Source organism: Dermatophagoides pteronyssinus, unplaced genomic scaffold, assembly GCF_027571235.1.
Source record: "Dermatophagoides pteronyssinus isolate colony J.1.1.1.1 unplaced genomic scaffold, Derpt_VIB-CSIC_2022.12 sq0001, whole genome shotgun sequence".
NCBI classification, from domain to species: Eukaryota; Metazoa; Arthropoda; class Arachnida; order Sarcoptiformes; family Pyroglyphidae; genus Dermatophagoides; species Dermatophagoides pteronyssinus.
The window spans coordinates 5,180,343-5,197,327 of NW_027461525.1; the positions used below are offsets into that span (position 1 = coordinate 5,180,343).

Consider the following 16,985-nt stretch of genomic DNA (forward strand, 5'->3'; position numbering starts at 1 on the left):
CTTATAACAATCATGGTTAAAACATTCTGATGATGGTGTATTTTTAAAACATCGATTTTAATCATAAGCACATAATGTTTTGAAAATATTATTTACATATATGAATATTTTTTTATATATATAAATCAATGGTGAGAATTGAAAAAAAGCAATCAGATCAAATGAAAGAGAGAATAAAGAATGAAAAAAGATATCGATTTCATTGTTTCCTAAAACCTCTTAGAATTGGATAAATATAATCGAATGCCTGATAAATTTCGTTACGTTCTTTAGCGCCAGTTAATACTACTTTGCCCGATACAAATATCAATAATACGATCCTAGGTTTGACCATACGATAAATAAGACCGGGAAATAATTCCGGTTCATAACTTGAGAATTGGCTATGAGTGAGTACAAGTCCTTCCAAACGAATGGGAAATCGAACATCACAACTGCCGACCATGTTTTGAATTTTAAATTCAGAAAATTTTGCCTAAAATAAAATAATTATAGAAAAATCGTTAATCTAATCATCGCAAATAATAATAGAAATTTCATACTTCAAAACCAAGTTTCTGCACAATTCGAGCATATTTTCGAGCGGCTAATCGAGACATATCTTCACTTTTTGCTCCAGTACAAACCATTTTTCCTGAACTGAATATTAAAGCTGTAGTTCTGGGTTCACGAATTCGCATGATAACAGCAGCAAAACGTTTTGGATTATATTCAGCATTTCTTGCATGTAATGCTATTCGTTTAAGATCTAATTTACAGCCTAAATCAACCGTTGACACAATGTTCTGCAATTGTGGAACTATTTGAGAATCGACCGACATTGGAGTTATCGGTGTACGAGGAGTCATCGGTCCTGGATAACTTTGAAACAGATTCGACGATGGAGTTGCCGGTTCATCTTTGGCTGGGGTTGATACAGTATTATTTTGATTGTTATTTTGTTTAGATTTTTCCGATGAAACATTCGTTTCATTTGTGAGATCTGTGGATGAGGGAGGGGGAGAAGAGGTAGCATTTTGATTGTCATTATTTTGTTGTTGTTTTGATGGTGGTGAATGTTGTTGTTGACTTGGTGTCGACGGTGGTTGTACAGTACTATCATGATGCGGTGTTGGCATTGGAGATGGTTGGGCCAATTGACTTTGTAAAAAAGCCAAATGCTGTGCTTCTGGATCAATTTCATTCTGTGAACCAGAAATACTTGGAATATTACTGTAAGAATTTTGTTCCATGATGATTTTTGCACATCTAATTTATATCGGCTGATGAAAAAAAATTAATAAAAGCGGCAACTATTAATTAAATTTGAAATTTTTTTTTTGAAAAATTGGACAAATTCGAGTTGAAATAACACACACAATGTTGAATTATTGTCGGCTATTTCGAGTCCCCGAGTTGTCAATGGTTAAAATAGATGGATAAAATTTTGAATTTTTTTTTTTGTAAAAGAACTTTATTTTTTGTTATTATAAAAAACCAGTCATTTAATTCATAAACATTGAAATACTGTTTTACAGATTTCTTTATATAGACGGATTAATTGAATAATAATATTATGCAAAAAAGAAAAGAATTCAGAAAAGCCAAAAATGATTTTTTTTTGTTGTAGTTTTAGAGTTTTGGGCAATTAAAAGATTAATTAAGGTTGCACATTGAAAATTCGATTTGAAAATTTGCTTGATTAAACCGGATTTAAGGAGGATTCTATTTGTGAATCATTAAAATTGTTAGTTTTGCTGTCAACTGATGTTTGACTATTCGAATGGCGCAACTTTGTAAGTTTATTTCGGCTTCTATTCAAGATTGCGACATTGCTGAAACGAAATCCTTTATTTCCATCATTATTCAACACAGAAGGATTTTTCACCTTTTTTTGATTCCAAGTTGTAATTGTTGTTGCTGCTGTGGTTGTTATTGATGACGATTGGCCAGAAAGATTTATATTCTGTACAATTGTTGGAACAGGACTTGATTGACTTAGTTTAGTAATACAAGCTGTTGATAATGATTGCATGCCGATTTTATGTTGTTGTCCAATTATTCCATTCGAAATCAATGGTGCAAATGCGTTTTCAGCTAAACTTCCATCCGATCGGGTATAAATACTTGATGATGATGACGAGGATGATGGTGCTGCTGATGATAATGAAGGATTATGATTCGACGATGAAGACAATTGAGCCTTCAAAATTGAGGTAGCTGATGTTGATGTTGATAGATTATTTGCTAATGAAGATATGTTTGTATTAGCGATAGTATTAGGAGAAGTGACAATAGAAGATATTGTAGCAAAAATTTGCTTTGGATCAAAATTTTTGGCTAATTGTGAAGATGGTGATTGCGATTTATCATGATCAATATTGTTGTTATCAATATTTGAATCGCTTGGATTGTTAATTGTAGTAGGTGGAAACATCAATGAAATTGGTAGATGAATTTTAGCTTGAGAATCTTTTGATTGATTTTGAGCAGTGTTTGAAGAAGTTGATTGCGGATTAATGAAGAATAATATTTTGTTCGATTGTAATGCCGGTAATTTGCTGACATTCGATGGATCTTTGGAATTTTCTATCTGCTGTTGTTGTGTAGGAATAAAACCCTGTTGAATTAATGATGACAATGGCATTGTGACTGATTTCGGCATATTGGAATTAGTTGATATCCACGGTAATGATGACATTTTCATTGAATTCGAAAGGATTGGCGGCGAATCAAAGTTAAGTAATTTTGATGATTTTTTATCCAAGTTTATTGATGTTTGCTGTTTGTTGGCACTATCATTTCGTACACTGGGTTTGTTACGATTTGCATTATGTGATAATTCAAAACTTTGTTCACGTTTGTTGATGTTGTTATCAGGTGTTTTTGATAAACCTTTGTTAATTTGGCGATCCCCTTTGGTTTCTGCTTTTTTACAATGATCATCATATACCAATTGACTAAACATAATGGTAGCTAAAAAGAAAAAATAATTTGCTCAATTATATAATGATAAAATATTGATTTAAAAACTTACATCGCATAATTTTGCCAAAACTTTCATCAAGGTTACCATTATTATCATTGATAATGGTAGCCAAAAGACAATGAGTTTTAAAATTTTCATCCAGATTAAAGCCACTTTTCATAAGTCGAACTGAAAGATTTTTAATTTTGTCGGGAATTGATATTGTTTCATCATCATTTGATGGATCAGCACGTACTTCAACTCCTAATAAAAAAAATCTATAATATAATTAACATTTTTTAGCAAAGAAAAAAAATTACCAGTATCATCAAAACATGATTCTGAATTATCACTGATATATGGTATATTAAATGATTCATATGGTTCATCATCAAATACAGCAACCATATTATCACTGCTGTTTGTAGCTGAATCTATATTCGAAGATTTGGCATTGGAAATATTTGAATCATTCGATACATTTTGTGGCGGTTGTTGAGATGGATCTTGTACAATTTCAATATATGTTTCCAAACGATTTGAAATTCGATTGATTGCTGGATCGGTTGATGTTAATGAAGAAGGATTTGTGTCGATATTGTTGTCGACAACTGGTGGACCACCACCATCATCACCACTAGTGGTCGCTGATTGATTGAAATCATTTGAAATACCTTGATCATTTAATAATGATGGTAATGATTTCATTCGTTTTTTTCGTGAACCGCCATTAATGAGATCTAATTATTTTTGTTTTAGAAATAAAATTATACAATTAAAAGTTATAATAGTTTTTGAAAAATGAAAAATCAATTACCATCACGATTATTTCGTGTTTGTGAATGAAAATTTGTTCGATCTTCAAAATCTTGTTGACGACGTAGTGCAATCTGTGCAGCCATAATTTTTTGTCGTTCACTAATTAGAATACATTTTTTACAAGAACAATCACGATATGGACATGTACGTTTATGACCTTTGAGCGAATTGAACACACCATGATTACGACAACGTGAACATTTAGGTATTTTAAGCAATAAATTTTCATTATTTGATTGATCAGAATTAATTAAATCATCCGAAATGTTTAATTTTTCTTGATTATCTTCCATTTTTTTTTATAAAAATCTAATCAACCATTTCGGGTTATAATTTTTGAGTGAAAAAAAAAGTTTTCGTCAATATTTATAAGAAGTGTTGATTCTTTTTTTTCTGTTAAGTAGAGTATTTTTTTTTTTTGTTGACCCGTTTTAATTTTACATACGAAAAAAAATTTAAAAAAAATTCAAAAATTTGATGAAAAAAAGAATATTTGAGAGAGGTAGATAATTCGGTTTCTTCGAACTGGAAAAAATTTCTAAAAAAATTGTTCGATTGTTCCGGTTTCGAATGTTTTTGTTTTTATTTCATTCAGTGTAAATATTTTCATGTAAAAAAAAATTTTAACCCGTAGTTTCATTTAAAGATTATATTTTTATATAAGTTTCATTGTTTCGAAATAATTTAATACAGTAAAAAAAATTCTGGTTTTGTTTTTGGTGAGAAAAAAAACCAAACACATCGCGTATTTCATTTGTGTGGCCAAAAAAAGCTGTATGTAAAATACAAATAAAAAGTTAAAAAGTTGAAAATTTCGAAATGTTTAATTCATCTTTTTTTCTTTTAAAACCAAAGAATATTTTACATCACACACAAGTATTCGTTGGTTGGCAAAGAAAAAAAACAATAACATTTCGAAATTGGAATTCTTTTTGTTTCTTGAATAACCTACCTGTTTTTTGTTTGTTTGTTCAAACAAATTCAATCAGTAAGTAGTAATCAATGGCCATCATCATCACAGGGGGGGGGGAAAGAAGAAGAAAATCGAAAATGAAAAAAAAGAAAATTCAATTTTTTTTTGAGGAATTAACGCTCGCTCCGTAAATTCGCTCTCACTTCGTTTAATTTCAACAATGTTTTTGAGCATTTACTTTTTTGTTCCAATAAAAAGAAAATATAACCACCATCACACCAACCGAACATCAACCAAATCAAGACACCAAAAAACAAAATTATTATTTTTTTTTTATTACCGCTTTGAACAAAAAGCGAAAAAAATAGCCAAATGAAAAACAAAAAAAAAAACAAAAAGAAAATGCTACACTTGGTAAAATAGTGGTTAATGCTATATAGAATTTTTTTTTTTTTTTAATGTTTTCGAAATGCGCAGTATCATTTTAGTATCATTTTTTTTGTATGCGCAGATCGAATATTTATTTGTTGTTGTTATATGTATCCGTCGAAGGCCGTCCAGTTTCATTCATTTTTTTTGTTTTTTGTTTGGTAAGAATTATTTTTGATTTGACAAGATTTTGCCACATTTTTTTTGAAGAAAAAAACAAATAATCATCACTTTGATAATAAATTTTTTTTTTGAGGGTAAATAATCTTTTTTTTTTTTGTTTCATGTCTAGACCACACCACACCAAAATAATCTTACATTTTGTTTTATTTCTGGAAATCAAGTTATCATCATCATCATCATTGAATCAATGATGGCGTTGTGGATAGACAAAGCAACAAAAAAAATGTAGCAGGCTATAACAAACCAAAAAAAAAAAAACACCAATGCAGGAGTATAGCTATAGCTACAATTTTGTTTTTATATATATCTTTTTCTTTCTTCAGTAAATGGCCTTGTGCGCGTATACAAAATAATGGTGAAAAAAAAACTTTGCTACAAATGCAATGATTGTTGTTGAGTGTATAGAGGAGGAGAAAGACATCATTATAAAAATAGAATTGAACAGGATGAATGTATTTTATTATCGAACCCTCAGAGTTGGTTGTCGAGAATAAAATTCTTTAGAAAAATTTTTTGGTAATCAAGTTCATCACCCAAGCAAACAAACCAACCAACCAGACATTATGATGTAATGAAAATAAGCATAGGGTAGACGATTGTGCCCTTGAAAAAAAAAAATATATATCCCTATGACGAAAGAAAAAGGGTATTACCAAAAACAAAAAAAAAAATCGAAAAAGTAAATAATCGAATTTTGTTTGCTTATATACAAACAAACAAGCAACATCTATTGCTGCTGTCATATTTATAAAAGACCAAAAAATTTTGGTCTAGACATGAATACATTATATGGAAATGATGATTATAATGATAATGGTAGCCATTAGGATTCAACATTTATTATCATAATAACAATTTATATAACCAAAAACGATTATGGATCAGAAACAAAAAAGAGAAAGTGATAAAACCGAAATAACAGTGTAGAAAATTTTTAGAACATTGAAAATCGAACAAAGACAAAAGTTCGAAAATTCGAACTCATTTTTTTTTTTTTTTTTTTTTGATGTTCGGCTTCTTTACAGGCGACAAACTCTATTTCATTGTGCATTGTCGTGTTCTATACATCAAGCTGTACATTCATATCATCTGATAGTGATAATCTTCTGATTTGCCTTGCTATCTTAATTATTGATGTTTGCTCATCGGAAATCCTTGTTTCGTGAACGAAATATGTCATTGGCTATAGAATCCAATGATATGTCAATGTTATAGCAAATCCATAGACAAGTACCATGGTTTTGGAAAAATTTTAGAAAATTCAACATTTCGAATATCGATAAGTCACGGATCTTTTTTTTTGCAAATCAAAATTAATCATACAAGACATGAATTCATTCTATAATTCCTTATGGACTCAAAAACATACAATTGAAACGCCTTGGGTATTGATGCAAAAAGACTATGGGTAGATGTATTCAACTTTTTTAGAGAAATTTGTCAAAAACTATTTTGTATTAAATCCAATCAAGTTTGAAGGTGAAAAAAAAGAATTTTACAAGTTGACGAAAGCTGCTTTTCGTCCTAAACACCATCGTGGACTTAGTGCCAAAACAAGTATGGGTATTTGGAATTATCGACACCATACCAAACCCGGTTTAGGTTACATGGAAATAGTAGAGAAAAGAGACTCAAAAACCCTATTGTCCACTTTTTATTTTTTTGAAAAATAGCGAAACCAGGGTCAATAATTCATTCTGATCAATGGAAGTCGCATTTTTTTTGCAACATAAAATAATAAAAATCTACTTTTTTTTAATTAATTATTTGAAACAATTATAACTCTGCCTTGAATAAAGTATCTTGTTTTTTTTTTTGTTTTGAAACAATTCAATTTCCCAACAAAATATAACATTCAAAATTGCCATTGTTTGGCCACGCGTTTGTAATTATAATGTATTTTTAAACATAATCATGTTTATACATTGCAAGTATTATGAATATATTTTTTGCTGACTTCATTGTCAAATGGTAAAAGAGTTTCTTTGTTTTGAAAAATTTTTTTGAAAAAAATTTCCACATTTGCAAACGGCAACTTTTTTAAAAAAATTTTTGACATTTTTTTTCTTTTATTACTAAAAGACTGATTTTTTTTTTGAAACATGGCCAATACTAATAGCGGTTCTGATCAATGGTGTTTGATTGAATCGGATCCAGGTGTATTTACCGAATTGATTCGTGGTTTCGGTGTTGATGGACTACAGGTTGAAGAACTTTATTCATTAATGCCTGAATGTTTTGAAAATCTTAAACCAGTACATGGTCTAATTTTTCTATTCAAATGGGTACCGGATGATTATTCGGATGGTAAATTACTTCAAGATTATCGATTAATGAATGAAATTTTTTTTGCCAAACAAGTTATTCATAATGCTTGTGCTACACAAGCATTGATCAATATATTGATGAATTGTAAACATTCGGATCTGAATCTTGGTTCAACATTGAGCGAATTTCGTGAATTCACTAAATCATTTGATGCATCAATGAAAGGTCTTTCGTTGAGCAATTCCGAATTGATTCGTAAAGTTCATAATTCTTTTTCTCGACAACAAATATTTGAATTTGATAATTTAAGTGGAAAAAAAGAAAAAGAAGATGTATTTCATTTTATCGGTTATATACCATATGGTGGTCGTTTAATCGAATTGGATGGATTAAAAGAAGGCCCGTATGATTTAGGACCGATTGGTGATAATGAAGATTGGGTAGCCATCGCTCGACCACACATTGAAAAACGTATGCAAAAATATTCAACCGGCGAAATACATTTCAATCTAATGGCCGTTGTTAGTGATCGAAAAATGCTTTATGAAAAACAAATTGTCGATTTGGAAAAACAAACAAACATTGATGATGGTGAAAAACGAGCCAAAATTGAAAATCTTAAATATCTAATCAAACAAGAAATGGATAAAATGGAACGTTATAAGGTAAGGATTTTATTTGAGAATTTAAAAAAAACTAAATTAATCAATCAATTTTTTTCAACAAAACAAAAAAAGCTTGAAAACATTCGCCGTAAACATAATTATCTTCCATTGATAATTGAAATACTTAAACAATTAGCTAAGGATGGTCGATTGATTGAATTGTATGAAAAAGCTAAACAACGTGCTCAACAACATAAACAAAAACAAGAAAAATTGAAAGCCAAAACTGAAAAAGTTAAATGAAAAAAACTTTTTTTTTTTATTCAGGAAAAATTTAACAAAAATAAAACCTCTATGGATTATTTTCATTAATAAATTTTCGTAACATTTGAATTGTTGATAAAAGTTGTTTACAATTTTCTTGAGCTTCATAATCATTAATGATTATCTTTGCTTTATCCAATTGTTGTTGTTTTTGTTGTTTAAACCAATTCAACAATGATTTAATACGACATTCTAATTCAAATCGTTGTGAATGTTGATGCGCACGACGTATAATTTCCATTGGTATACCGGCCAATTTAGCTACATTAAATCCAAAACTTTTATTACAAACACCTTGTCGTAATTTATATAGAAAAACAATATTTTCATCCGTTGGATCTTTATCATTTTCATTTTCAATCATATATGACATATAACCAAGTTTAATATTAGCTTTACCATTCAATTCACCAAGAATCGAATGATAATGTGTTGAAAATAATGTTCGACATTTTATAGTTTCAGAAAGATTAAAAATGATTGCCGATGCTATAGCTGTACCATCAAATGTTGATGTACCACTACCAAGTTCATCAATCAATGCTAATGATAATTTTGTTGCATATTTTATTATCGATAATGCTTCACTTAGTTCAACCATAAATGTACTTTCATTTTCCAATACAATATCATATGCACCGATACGTGTAAATATTCGATCTACAGGTGTTAATTGACATTCACTTGCAGGTACATAGGAACCAATTTGTGCCAATATAACTAACAAACCAATCGAACGCATCAGTGTAGTTTTACCACCCATATTTGGTCCAGTTAAAATTAATGTTTCATTTGTTAATTCAATATCATTTGGTATAACAGTATTATTGATCAATAGGAAAGCATTACGTAAATCTTTTGCCAGAATAATCGATTGATCAGTTGATGATTGATTCCATAAAAATTCCGGTAAACAAGAATTTGATCCATTTGATTCAAATAATTGACGTGTATTCGATAATGATAATAATGCATCAAATTTTCCAATCAATAATGTTGCCTGGCGCCAAATTTTATAATCTTGATCAAATCTTGCTAAAAGACGACGATATATATCACCTAAAAGTATTTGTTTATCATTTTCAGCTTGTTCCAATTGTTCAATTAATTCGATCAGTTTTTTCGTATAATAACGTTTATAACCTTTACGTGAACCTTTTAATTCGTAATTTTCTTGATATTTTGATATTTTTGTTGTACATGAATCAGGTATTTCTAAAAGATAACGATTTTTTAATGCATTCACATAGGTAATACGTGTTTTGAATAATAATTTCTGTTCATTAAGATAATCATCAAATTTTTTTTCAATATCGACAATTGCTTTACAGGCTTGATCATAATCATCATCAATACCATTGTCTGGTATGAAATGACCATCTTTACGTACTTTTTCTTCATCGAATGATTGACGAAAAAATTTTATTTTATCATCGATTCGAGGAAACAATCCACCATCATCTTCATATGTAAACAATCGTTGAATATATTTCGAATTGAATGAATTTAATTTCGATTGAATTGAATGAACAATTTTTGAAATCTGATCAAAACCAGCAATTGTATCCAGAAATGTTTTAATTCTTCGCAAACGATATATATTCGATTCGAATAATATTGCACGTGAATCTGGATGATCTTTCGAACGTTTCAATAATGACTGTGAATGAATCTGTGTTAATAAACGATCAAGATCGGGAATCTTTTTCAACATTTCTTTCCATTGTTGATGACAGCTAACAATATCAATATTTTCGGCCAAATCTTGTACCGCTTCACGTCGCATTTCTAATTCTTCACGTAATCCACATAATGGTTGACATATCCAACTACGTAATATTCGTTTACCGAATGTCGTTCGACAATGATCAATAATTTTAAACAAAGTTGATGTTTTACTTTTATTATTATTCTGATTATCGGTTAATGAATCAAAAATTTCTAAATTTTTCATTGTCATCGAATCCATAATCATATGATCAGGTAATTTTGTAATCAAAGAATCAAATTCTGGTGGATTATAAATTTCAAATTGTCCCATTGACATAATATCTTCAATTATTAATGATTTTTTTAAATAATCAATTATAGCACCCATCGACATGATAGCCAATTCAAATTCTTGCCGTGCAGTTTGTTGTATCACATCGGATGGATCAAGAATTTGATCAAGAAAATCTTTCGAAATATTTTTTGACCATAAATTTTTTTCATAAACAAATTTCAATATTTGACTAGACGATTCAAATCGTTTCATTTTTTGAACACGTGCACAAGGACAAATTGCATCAATCAATTTCGAATGTTGATTAGATTTTTCAATAATAATTTCTACTGGTGAATAATGTGATATTAATGTACGAAATTTTGAATTATGACGATCATCATAAAATTGTGAAAGAATAAAATTTCCAACCGATACATCAACCAAACAAATGCCAAAATTGAAAAAAGATTTTTTATATTCTTTACATGTAAAAGCCATTAAATATGAAGTATTATCCAAAAATGTATCAGCATCAATATCGGACATATAACGAGTACCGATTGTTGATATACGACAAATTTCACGTTTAACAACTTTATCAAATTTTGTCGAACGTTTCATTTGTTTACAACGTTCCAACATCATTTCAGGTGTTTCGGTTTGTTCAATTCGGGCAACTTTATATCCTTTCTGTACTAAAGCATCGGCATATTGTTTATAGGATTTTTCTGGAAATCCAGCATGTGCATAATTACCACGCATAAATAATATTTTCAATTCTTTTGCACATATAACAGCATCCATATGAAAAAATTCATAAAATTTTCCCATTTTAAAGAATAGGATTGTATCATAATTTTGTGATTTTAATTCCCACCATTGACGCATTGCTGGTGTTTGTTGTTCCAAAAAATCGCTCGGTATAAACAATGTTGATTGATCATAATCATTATTTAATTCACCATTCGTCAGTAACATTCGATTACCATTTAAATCTTTTATATAATTTGGTTGTAAAAATTTATATGAAAGATGTGGCCATTGTGTATCGATTGCCTGTTCCGATGTAGTTGGTTTATGTACATTTGATGATGATGTGGAAAAATTGTTTTTGGATGTTTTTTTTAAAACATTTTCATTATTTAAAATAGCATATTCATTATTTGATTTTTCATCATCATCATTATCGGTTTGATGATGAACGATGGATGGATCAATTTTTATGAATTTAAAATCAATACTTTTATCTTCATTCATTTTTAATTCGGTTTTCAAATCATCGTCATTATCTTCAATTTTTACCATTATTTTTTTGGAATTTTTTTTCGATTTTTTCGAAGTTGGTGGTGGTGGTGTTTTATCATCTTCACTGTTGTCTTCATAATTCGAATCATCTTTTTCGGAAATAAGCAAATCATCAAATTCAATATCTGATAAATCTGAAGATTCTTCTTCTTCGGGTTGATAATCATCTTCATCATCATCTTTGCCTACATTTTCCTCGTCATCTTCATCGGAGCTAACAAAAATTCGTTTGAATCGTTTATTTTTTCGTTGTCGCATCGAACTATCATTTGATTTGCCTATTACATCATCATCATCGCCATTATCTGATTCAGTTTTTCGTTTGGATGGTGTTTCTATTTCCAAATGTTGTTTTTGTTTTTGATCATTATCAGTTTTATTTGATTGATCAGAAAGTTTAATACGTTTATCTGATGAATCGGGTGTTTTAAATGAATCTTTCAATTGTGTTTGGGGTAGTTTAGTTGATGAATCATTTTTCTCTGTAGATTTTGGTGTTGTACGAACAAAATAATTCAATAATGTATTATTTTGTTTAGGTGTTTGACAAATACGAGCCGGTGATTTTTTCATTTTTTAAACAAACAAAAACAAAATTAAAATCAACTCAAACAATGAAAATCTGTGAAAATGAAATTTTTTGAGTTTCAAACAAATCTGCAGTGTTCGCAAAAAAAAAGTGGCGCGCAGCTCTTTATTGATTATTTGTCAAATAACTACATAGATGGCAATACTATCGTTTTGAAATTGAATTTTTTGAAGAAAAAAAAATTTCCAACAATTTCCAACCAACAAATGCCAAAGAAAATTTCCCGTAAACAAAATCCATTCCCATTTCCTTTCAAATATTTTGTTATCTTTCTTTCGTTTTTGTTTTTGGTGCGGTAAAAACCAAACCAACAAAAAAAAAAAGAAAAAAACTATTCCCGTTAACAATATTTGAAAATTTTTAATTCAAAAACATATCCGCCGTTTCATTTTTGAAAACGAGAGAGAGATAGAAAAAAAACAAAGAGAAATTTGCATGACTTTTAAAGAATTTGTTTGTTTGTTTTTTTTTAATGATATTAATTATTATAAAGAGGAAAAAAAATCGTATAAATCATTTTTTTACGTTGAATTTCAATTCAATACCGGAACAAAACGAAAAAATAACATCCTTTTTCCGGTGACAATTATATGATTATAATCAAAAAATTTTCATCGGTTAGATTTAGCTACACGTTCCAATTCATCTTTTTTCTTAATGGCATAACTGTTGGAAGAACCCTGTTACGTTTTTAAAAAATTGAATTAAATTAGTTTCATTTTTTGGATTAGAATTTTTAAATGAAATAAAAAAAAAAAAATTTACCTTAGCCGCATTGATCAATTCATCGGCCAAACATTCAGCAATGGTTTTGATGTTACGGAAAGCAGCTTCCCGTGTTCCGGTACAAAGTAGCCAGATAGCTTGATTCACTCGTCGAAGTGGTGAAACATCGACTGCTTGTCGACGAACAGTACCAGCACGACCGATACGAGTAGAATCTTCACGTGGTCCTGAATTGATTATTGCATTAACAAGAATTTGCAATGGATTTTCACCAGTCAGGAGATGTATAATTTCGAAAGCATGTTTAACAATACGAACAGCCATTAGTTTTTTTCCATTATTACGGCCATGCATCATCATTGAATTTGTCAAACGTTCAACAATTGGACATTGAGCCTTACGAAATCGTTTCGATGCATATCTACCAGCCGAATGTGGCAAGAATCGAGCATATTTTTCTTTTACTGCTATATAATCCTATATGTAATAATGATGCAATCATTAGATTAGTTTTTTAGATAAAATTAAAATCCTGGAAACATTACCGTCAATGAAATGTCAGAGACTTGAACATCGCTGGTTGACCAGCGCCCGAATAATTTGATTTCAATCATATCAGGCTCAGCGCTGACAAGTGGGGCATCAGTAAAATCTTCGCTCATTTTGTATGGATGTATAAAAATTCTGCACAAGTATCAATTCAGAAGAAAGAGACAGGAAAAGAATTCAAATTTTGTTTGAAGAACAAAAAAATGTATTCGAATCGAATAGAATTTGAAATAATTCAAATAATGACTTGAAATAAAATAAAGATGGAAACAGTTTTTTCGATTCGTAAATTTAACCAGAGAAGAAAACAATATTGTTCCAAGGAAATTCTGAATCCAAATGATGATTTTTTTTTACAAAAACATACTTTTTTGGATTCGAAGACCACCAAACAAAATTTTAGCAGGCAAACAGAGTGTGTGTTTGTGTGCGAGGAAAAGGATGTGCTGCCACAAAGAGCAAAATGCATGTAAAAAAGCTAAACATGCGCAAATCGAAAAAAATGCACGTCTGTTGCTGTTGATTTTTTTGGATTCATTCATAAACGATAGGATTTTTTTTTCAAAAATTTATTCATTTTTTTTTAAATTTAAAATTTATTTTTCAAATTGTTTGTTTAATCATTTCTTCTAATTTCGGTAGTTTAGATATATCCAATATACGAGCACGAAATCTACCTTGTGAAATAGATCCTTTTGCACCGAATGAATCAATTGCACTATCCGAAAATTTGAGAAAAAATCAATCATTTGAATCAATATTTTTTTGTTTTAAATAAAAGAAACATACATTTTAGCACTTTTTTCAACCAATTGTTGATCACCAGCAATAACAATTTGACCAGGACTTTTTAATGAATTACAATCATCAGCAAGTGAAATTAGTATTAATCGATTATCAATCAATGATGATGATGGATTGTCAATTTGATTGAAAAAACTTGTTATAAAATCATATTCACTTTCTTTTCGATGTATAGAATAAAGTCTGGGTTTATCCATTAATCGAATATATTTTTCAGCTTCACATCGTGCTAAATCTCGCATTGCCGATGTACAATTCTATTGAATTAATTAGTTCATAAGCAAAACAAAAAAAATCGAATATATCTATCAGTTTATACCTTTTGTAAACGGCGAACATTTTTCTGTAATTTATCCACAATCGGTACAAATTCTTCGCCTGTACATCTGATTGATTAAAATTATTATTTTTTGCTCAGAAAAAAATACTAATCTTACTTTAACAATGATGACAATGATTTTTCACGTTGCAATAAATTGTTCATATGTTTAAGTACACGATTACCGGAGAGAAAAAACAGTAATGTTTTTCCTTTTTTACCTTTTTGAATACCTAATAATTTGATCATTTGTAGTTGACATAAATTGGATACATGAGTACCACAACAAGGATTTTTATCCAATGATTCAATCGAAATAATACGTAATGATTGTTGATTCAAATCATCGGGTAATTCCATTTGTTGCCTGATGTCTGCTAAATCATCTTTATCACGATAAGAAACTGTTATCGGTAGATTTTCACGAATTTTTTCATTAACTTTTTGTTCTAATTGTTGGATCGTTTCATCCGAGATTTGTGCCGTATCAAGTTCAATGTTTGAAACATCAGCACCAAGATTCCATGATGTTGTAAGTAGATTAAAATATTTCAATGCTACAGCTGTGATTAAATGTTGACCGGAATGTTGTTGCATATGATAAAAACGACGATTCCAATCAATTTTTTGTAATGGTTGTTGACCACAATCAAATAATCGACAATGATCATCACCACTTTCAACAAACAATATGGCTTTATTACCATCACGACGAACATTGATAACTTTTTGATCATCCAATAAACCGGTATCGTATGGCTATAATTAGATAAAAATTTATTTGATTTGATTAATAAAACATTAGAAAAATTTCGAAAACAACAAACCTGTCCACCACCTTCAGGAAAGAAAATACTATCTTTTAATACAACATCGAATCCTTGATATTGTTTACCATTCAAATTCAAACTAGATGATTGACATGACAGTACTGGACTTTTATACTCTTGTAGAAAGCTATTTTTCTGACACATCAAAGACATGTTTGTTTTTGTTTTTTGTTTTTAATTTGAAAAAACTCAAAACCAAAATTTTTTTTTTCAAAACCCAAACATGTGGCCCAATTTTAACGAATAATAAAAAACTTACAGACGTACTTTATGGATGTAAATTTAAGTACATCGAACACAAACAAATAAATCTTATCGCGGCTGTTCGATTTTCTCTTTTTGTTATCAATCCAAAAACGCAAAAACAATAAAATTTATCTTCGAAAAGAAAAATGTTGATTTTGAAGAATTTTTAATTACAAAATTTTTCCCCATCGCGATTATAAAATTTTGAAAAAAAGAATATGTTCAAATCAATTCGATTGTTGTCATTTGATATAACCAAAACATTAATTACAACAAGTAATGAAATTGGTGCAGAATTTATGAAAATTGCTTCGAAATATGGTTTATCACCCAAATGTGATGATACTGTTTCTCGATTAAATGAATCATTTAATAAAAATTTTAAACATCTTAATAAACAATTACCGAATTTCGGATTGAAAGCTAATATGACATCCGAAGAATGGTGGACACGTTTGATTCAATTATCATTCGCTGATATTGGTTACAATGAAACAAGTGATCAACAAAAATTACAACAAGCATCACAACAATTGTATAAATATTTTTCACGTGGAAATTTATGGCATCTAAATCCAGATGCACGTGAATTATTATCCGAGCTTCGAAAACAAAAACCCGAAATAACATTAGCTGTTGCATCAAATTTTGATGAACGTTTAGAAACAATACTTCGTGATCTTGATATAAGACATTTTTTTAATTTTATGTTCGTATCAAGACAATGTGGTTTAGCTAAACCTGATCAAGAATTTTTTCGTCATATACTCAAAACAGTTGAAGTTCGACCAAATGAATATCTGCATATTGGTGATGATGTTGAAAATGATTATTTTCCAGTGAAAAAAATTCAAGGAAATGCATTGATAATGGATCCAACAATGGAAACATCAGAAATTAATGGCGTTGATCCAAATGATGTTGTGCCTAATTTAAAATATTTTCAAAAATTAATATTGAATTCAGAAAATGATGATGCGGTGAAAAAATGATGATTTGTCAATTTTATAAAACCGACTATATTTGTTTGTATGATTTTCTTTTGTTGTCGTTATAAGTTTTTTTTTATAAAAAAAAATCATTCATTTCAATTTTTTTTTGAAATAAAAAAAAATTATTAAATTAAATTGTTTTACTTTCTA

The 16,985-nt window shown here is 29.3% G+C and overlaps 7 protein-coding genes across 7 annotated transcripts; 2 read left to right on the top strand and 5 right to left on the bottom strand.

Moving 5' to 3' along the window:
* Positions 1-36: 36 nt before the first annotated feature.
* Tbp (TATA binding protein) lies at positions 37-1,372 on the bottom strand. Its single transcript, XM_027340029.2, has 2 exons — positions 543-1,372; positions 37-475 (listed from the first exon to the last, which is right to left on the bottom strand). Exons 1-2 carry the CDS (start codon positions 1,230-1,232, stop codon positions 200-202), a joined length of 966 nt encoding a protein of 321 aa, XP_027195830.1. The 5' UTR covers positions 1,233-1,372; the 3' UTR covers positions 37-199.
* A 156-nt stretch (positions 1,373-1,528) lies between these two features.
* LOC113790366 (uncharacterized) lies at positions 1,529-5,058 on the bottom strand. The gene is made up of 5 exons (XM_075824443.1): positions 4,719-5,058; positions 3,765-4,159; positions 3,268-3,687; positions 3,017-3,211; positions 1,529-2,955 (listed from the first exon to the last, which is right to left on the bottom strand). Exons 2-5 carry the CDS (start codon positions 4,057-4,059, stop codon positions 1,682-1,684), a joined length of 2,184 nt encoding a protein of 727 aa, XP_075680558.1. The 5' UTR covers positions 4,060-4,159; positions 4,719-5,058; the 3' UTR covers positions 1,529-1,681.
* A 2,202-nt stretch (positions 5,059-7,260) lies between these two features.
* Uch-L5 (ubiquitin carboxy-terminal hydrolase L5) lies at positions 7,261-8,557 on the top strand. The gene is made up of 2 exons (XM_027340116.2): positions 7,261-8,224; positions 8,297-8,557. The coding sequence occupies exons 1-2, from the start codon at positions 7,394-7,396 to the stop codon at positions 8,465-8,467; spliced, it is 1,002 nt and encodes a 333-aa protein (XP_027195917.1). The 5' UTR covers positions 7,261-7,393; the 3' UTR covers positions 8,468-8,557.
* On the bottom strand, positions 8,468-12,438 carry Msh6 (DNA mismatch repair protein Msh6). Its single transcript, XM_075824442.1, has one exon. It carries the CDS (start codon positions 12,351-12,353, stop codon positions 8,517-8,519), a length of 3,837 nt encoding a protein of 1,278 aa, XP_075680557.1. The 5' UTR covers positions 12,354-12,438; the 3' UTR covers positions 8,468-8,516.
* A 361-nt stretch (positions 12,439-12,799) lies between these two features.
* LOC113790447 (small ribosomal subunit protein uS7) lies at positions 12,800-14,089 on the bottom strand. Its single transcript, XM_027340118.2, has 3 exons — positions 13,641-14,089; positions 13,135-13,572; positions 12,800-13,049 (listed from the first exon to the last, which is right to left on the bottom strand). Exons 1-3 carry the CDS (start codon positions 13,755-13,757, stop codon positions 12,981-12,983), a joined length of 624 nt encoding a protein of 207 aa, XP_027195919.1. The 5' UTR covers positions 13,758-14,089; the 3' UTR covers positions 12,800-12,980.
* A 114-nt stretch (positions 14,090-14,203) lies between these two features.
* On the bottom strand, positions 14,204-15,852 carry LOC113790444 (alanyl-tRNA editing protein Aarsd1-B). The gene is made up of 5 exons (XM_027340115.2): positions 15,595-15,852; positions 14,886-15,526; positions 14,768-14,834; positions 14,434-14,705; positions 14,204-14,362 (listed from the first exon to the last, which is right to left on the bottom strand). Exons 1-5 carry the CDS (start codon positions 15,748-15,750, stop codon positions 14,248-14,250), a joined length of 1,251 nt encoding a protein of 416 aa, XP_027195916.2. The 5' UTR covers positions 15,751-15,852; the 3' UTR covers positions 14,204-14,247.
* Positions 15,853-15,924: 72 nt separating this feature from the next.
* Positions 15,925-16,970, top strand: LOC113790446 (haloacid dehalogenase-like hydrolase domain-containing protein 3). Its single transcript, XM_027340117.2, has one exon. The coding sequence runs from the start codon at positions 16,062-16,064 to the stop codon at positions 16,833-16,835; it is 774 nt and encodes a 257-aa protein (XP_027195918.1). The 5' UTR covers positions 15,925-16,061; the 3' UTR covers positions 16,836-16,970.
* The last annotated feature ends 15 nt before the right edge of the window (positions 16,971-16,985 follow it).

What these genes read in the sequence shown, in the direction of transcription:
- Tbp (XM_027340029.2), bottom strand. Translation starts at nt 1,232, where the DNA reads ATGGAACAAAATTCTTACAGTAATATTCCAAGTATTTCTGGTTCACAG. An exon ending in TGCAGAAACTTGGTTTTGAA is followed by an intron (nt 476 to 542) that starts GTATGAAATTTC and finishes ATTTTATTTTAG; the next exon opens with GCAAAATTTTCTGAATTTAA.
- LOC113790366 (XM_075824443.1), bottom strand. Translation starts at nt 4,059, where the DNA reads ATGGAAGATAATCAAGAAAAATTAAACATTTCGGATGATTTAATTAAT. An exon ending in AACACGAAATAATCGTGATG is followed by an intron (nt 3,688 to 3,764) that starts GTAATTGATTTT and finishes AAAAATAATTAG; the next exon opens with ATCTCATTAATGGCGGTTCA. An exon ending in TTTTGGCAAAATTATGCGAT is followed by an intron (nt 2,956 to 3,016) that starts GTAAGTTTTTAA and finishes TTTTCTTTTTAG; the next exon opens with CTACCATTATGTTTAGTCAA.
- Uch-L5 (XM_027340116.2), top strand. Translation starts at nt 7,394, where the DNA reads ATGGCCAATACTAATAGCGGTTCTGATCAATGGTGTTTGATTGAATCG. An exon ending in ATAAAATGGAACGTTATAAG is followed by an intron (nt 8,225 to 8,296) that starts GTAAGGATTTTA and finishes AAACAAAAAAAG; the next exon opens with CTTGAAAACATTCGCCGTAA.
- Msh6 (XM_075824442.1), bottom strand. Translation starts at nt 12,353, where the DNA reads ATGAAAAAATCACCGGCTCGTATTTGTCAAACACCTAAACAAAATAAT.
- LOC113790447 (XM_027340118.2), bottom strand. Translation starts at nt 13,757, where the DNA reads ATGAGCGAAGATTTTACTGATGCCCCACTTGTCAGCGCTGAGCCTGAT. An exon ending in TCTCTGACATTTCATTGACG is followed by an intron (nt 13,573 to 13,640) that starts GTAATGTTTCCA and finishes TATTACATATAG; the next exon opens with GATTATATAGCAGTAAAAGA. An exon ending in AATTGATCAATGCGGCTAAG is followed by an intron (nt 13,050 to 13,134) that starts GTAAATTTTTTT and finishes AAAACGTAACAG; the next exon opens with GGTTCTTCCAACAGTTATGC.
- LOC113790444 (XM_027340115.2), bottom strand. Translation starts at nt 15,750, where the DNA reads ATGTCTTTGATGTGTCAGAAAAATAGCTTTCTACAAGAGTATAAAAGT. An exon ending in TTCCTGAAGGTGGTGGACAG is followed by an intron (nt 15,527 to 15,594) that starts GTTTGTTGTTTT and finishes ATCTAATTATAG; the next exon opens with CCATACGATACCGGTTTATT. An exon ending in ATGTTCGCCGTTTACAAAAG is followed by an intron (nt 14,706 to 14,767) that starts GTATAAACTGAT and finishes TTAATTCAATAG; the next exon opens with AATTGTACATCGGCAATGCG.
- LOC113790446 (XM_027340117.2), top strand. Translation starts at nt 16,062, where the DNA reads ATGTTCAAATCAATTCGATTGTTGTCATTTGATATAACCAAAACATTA.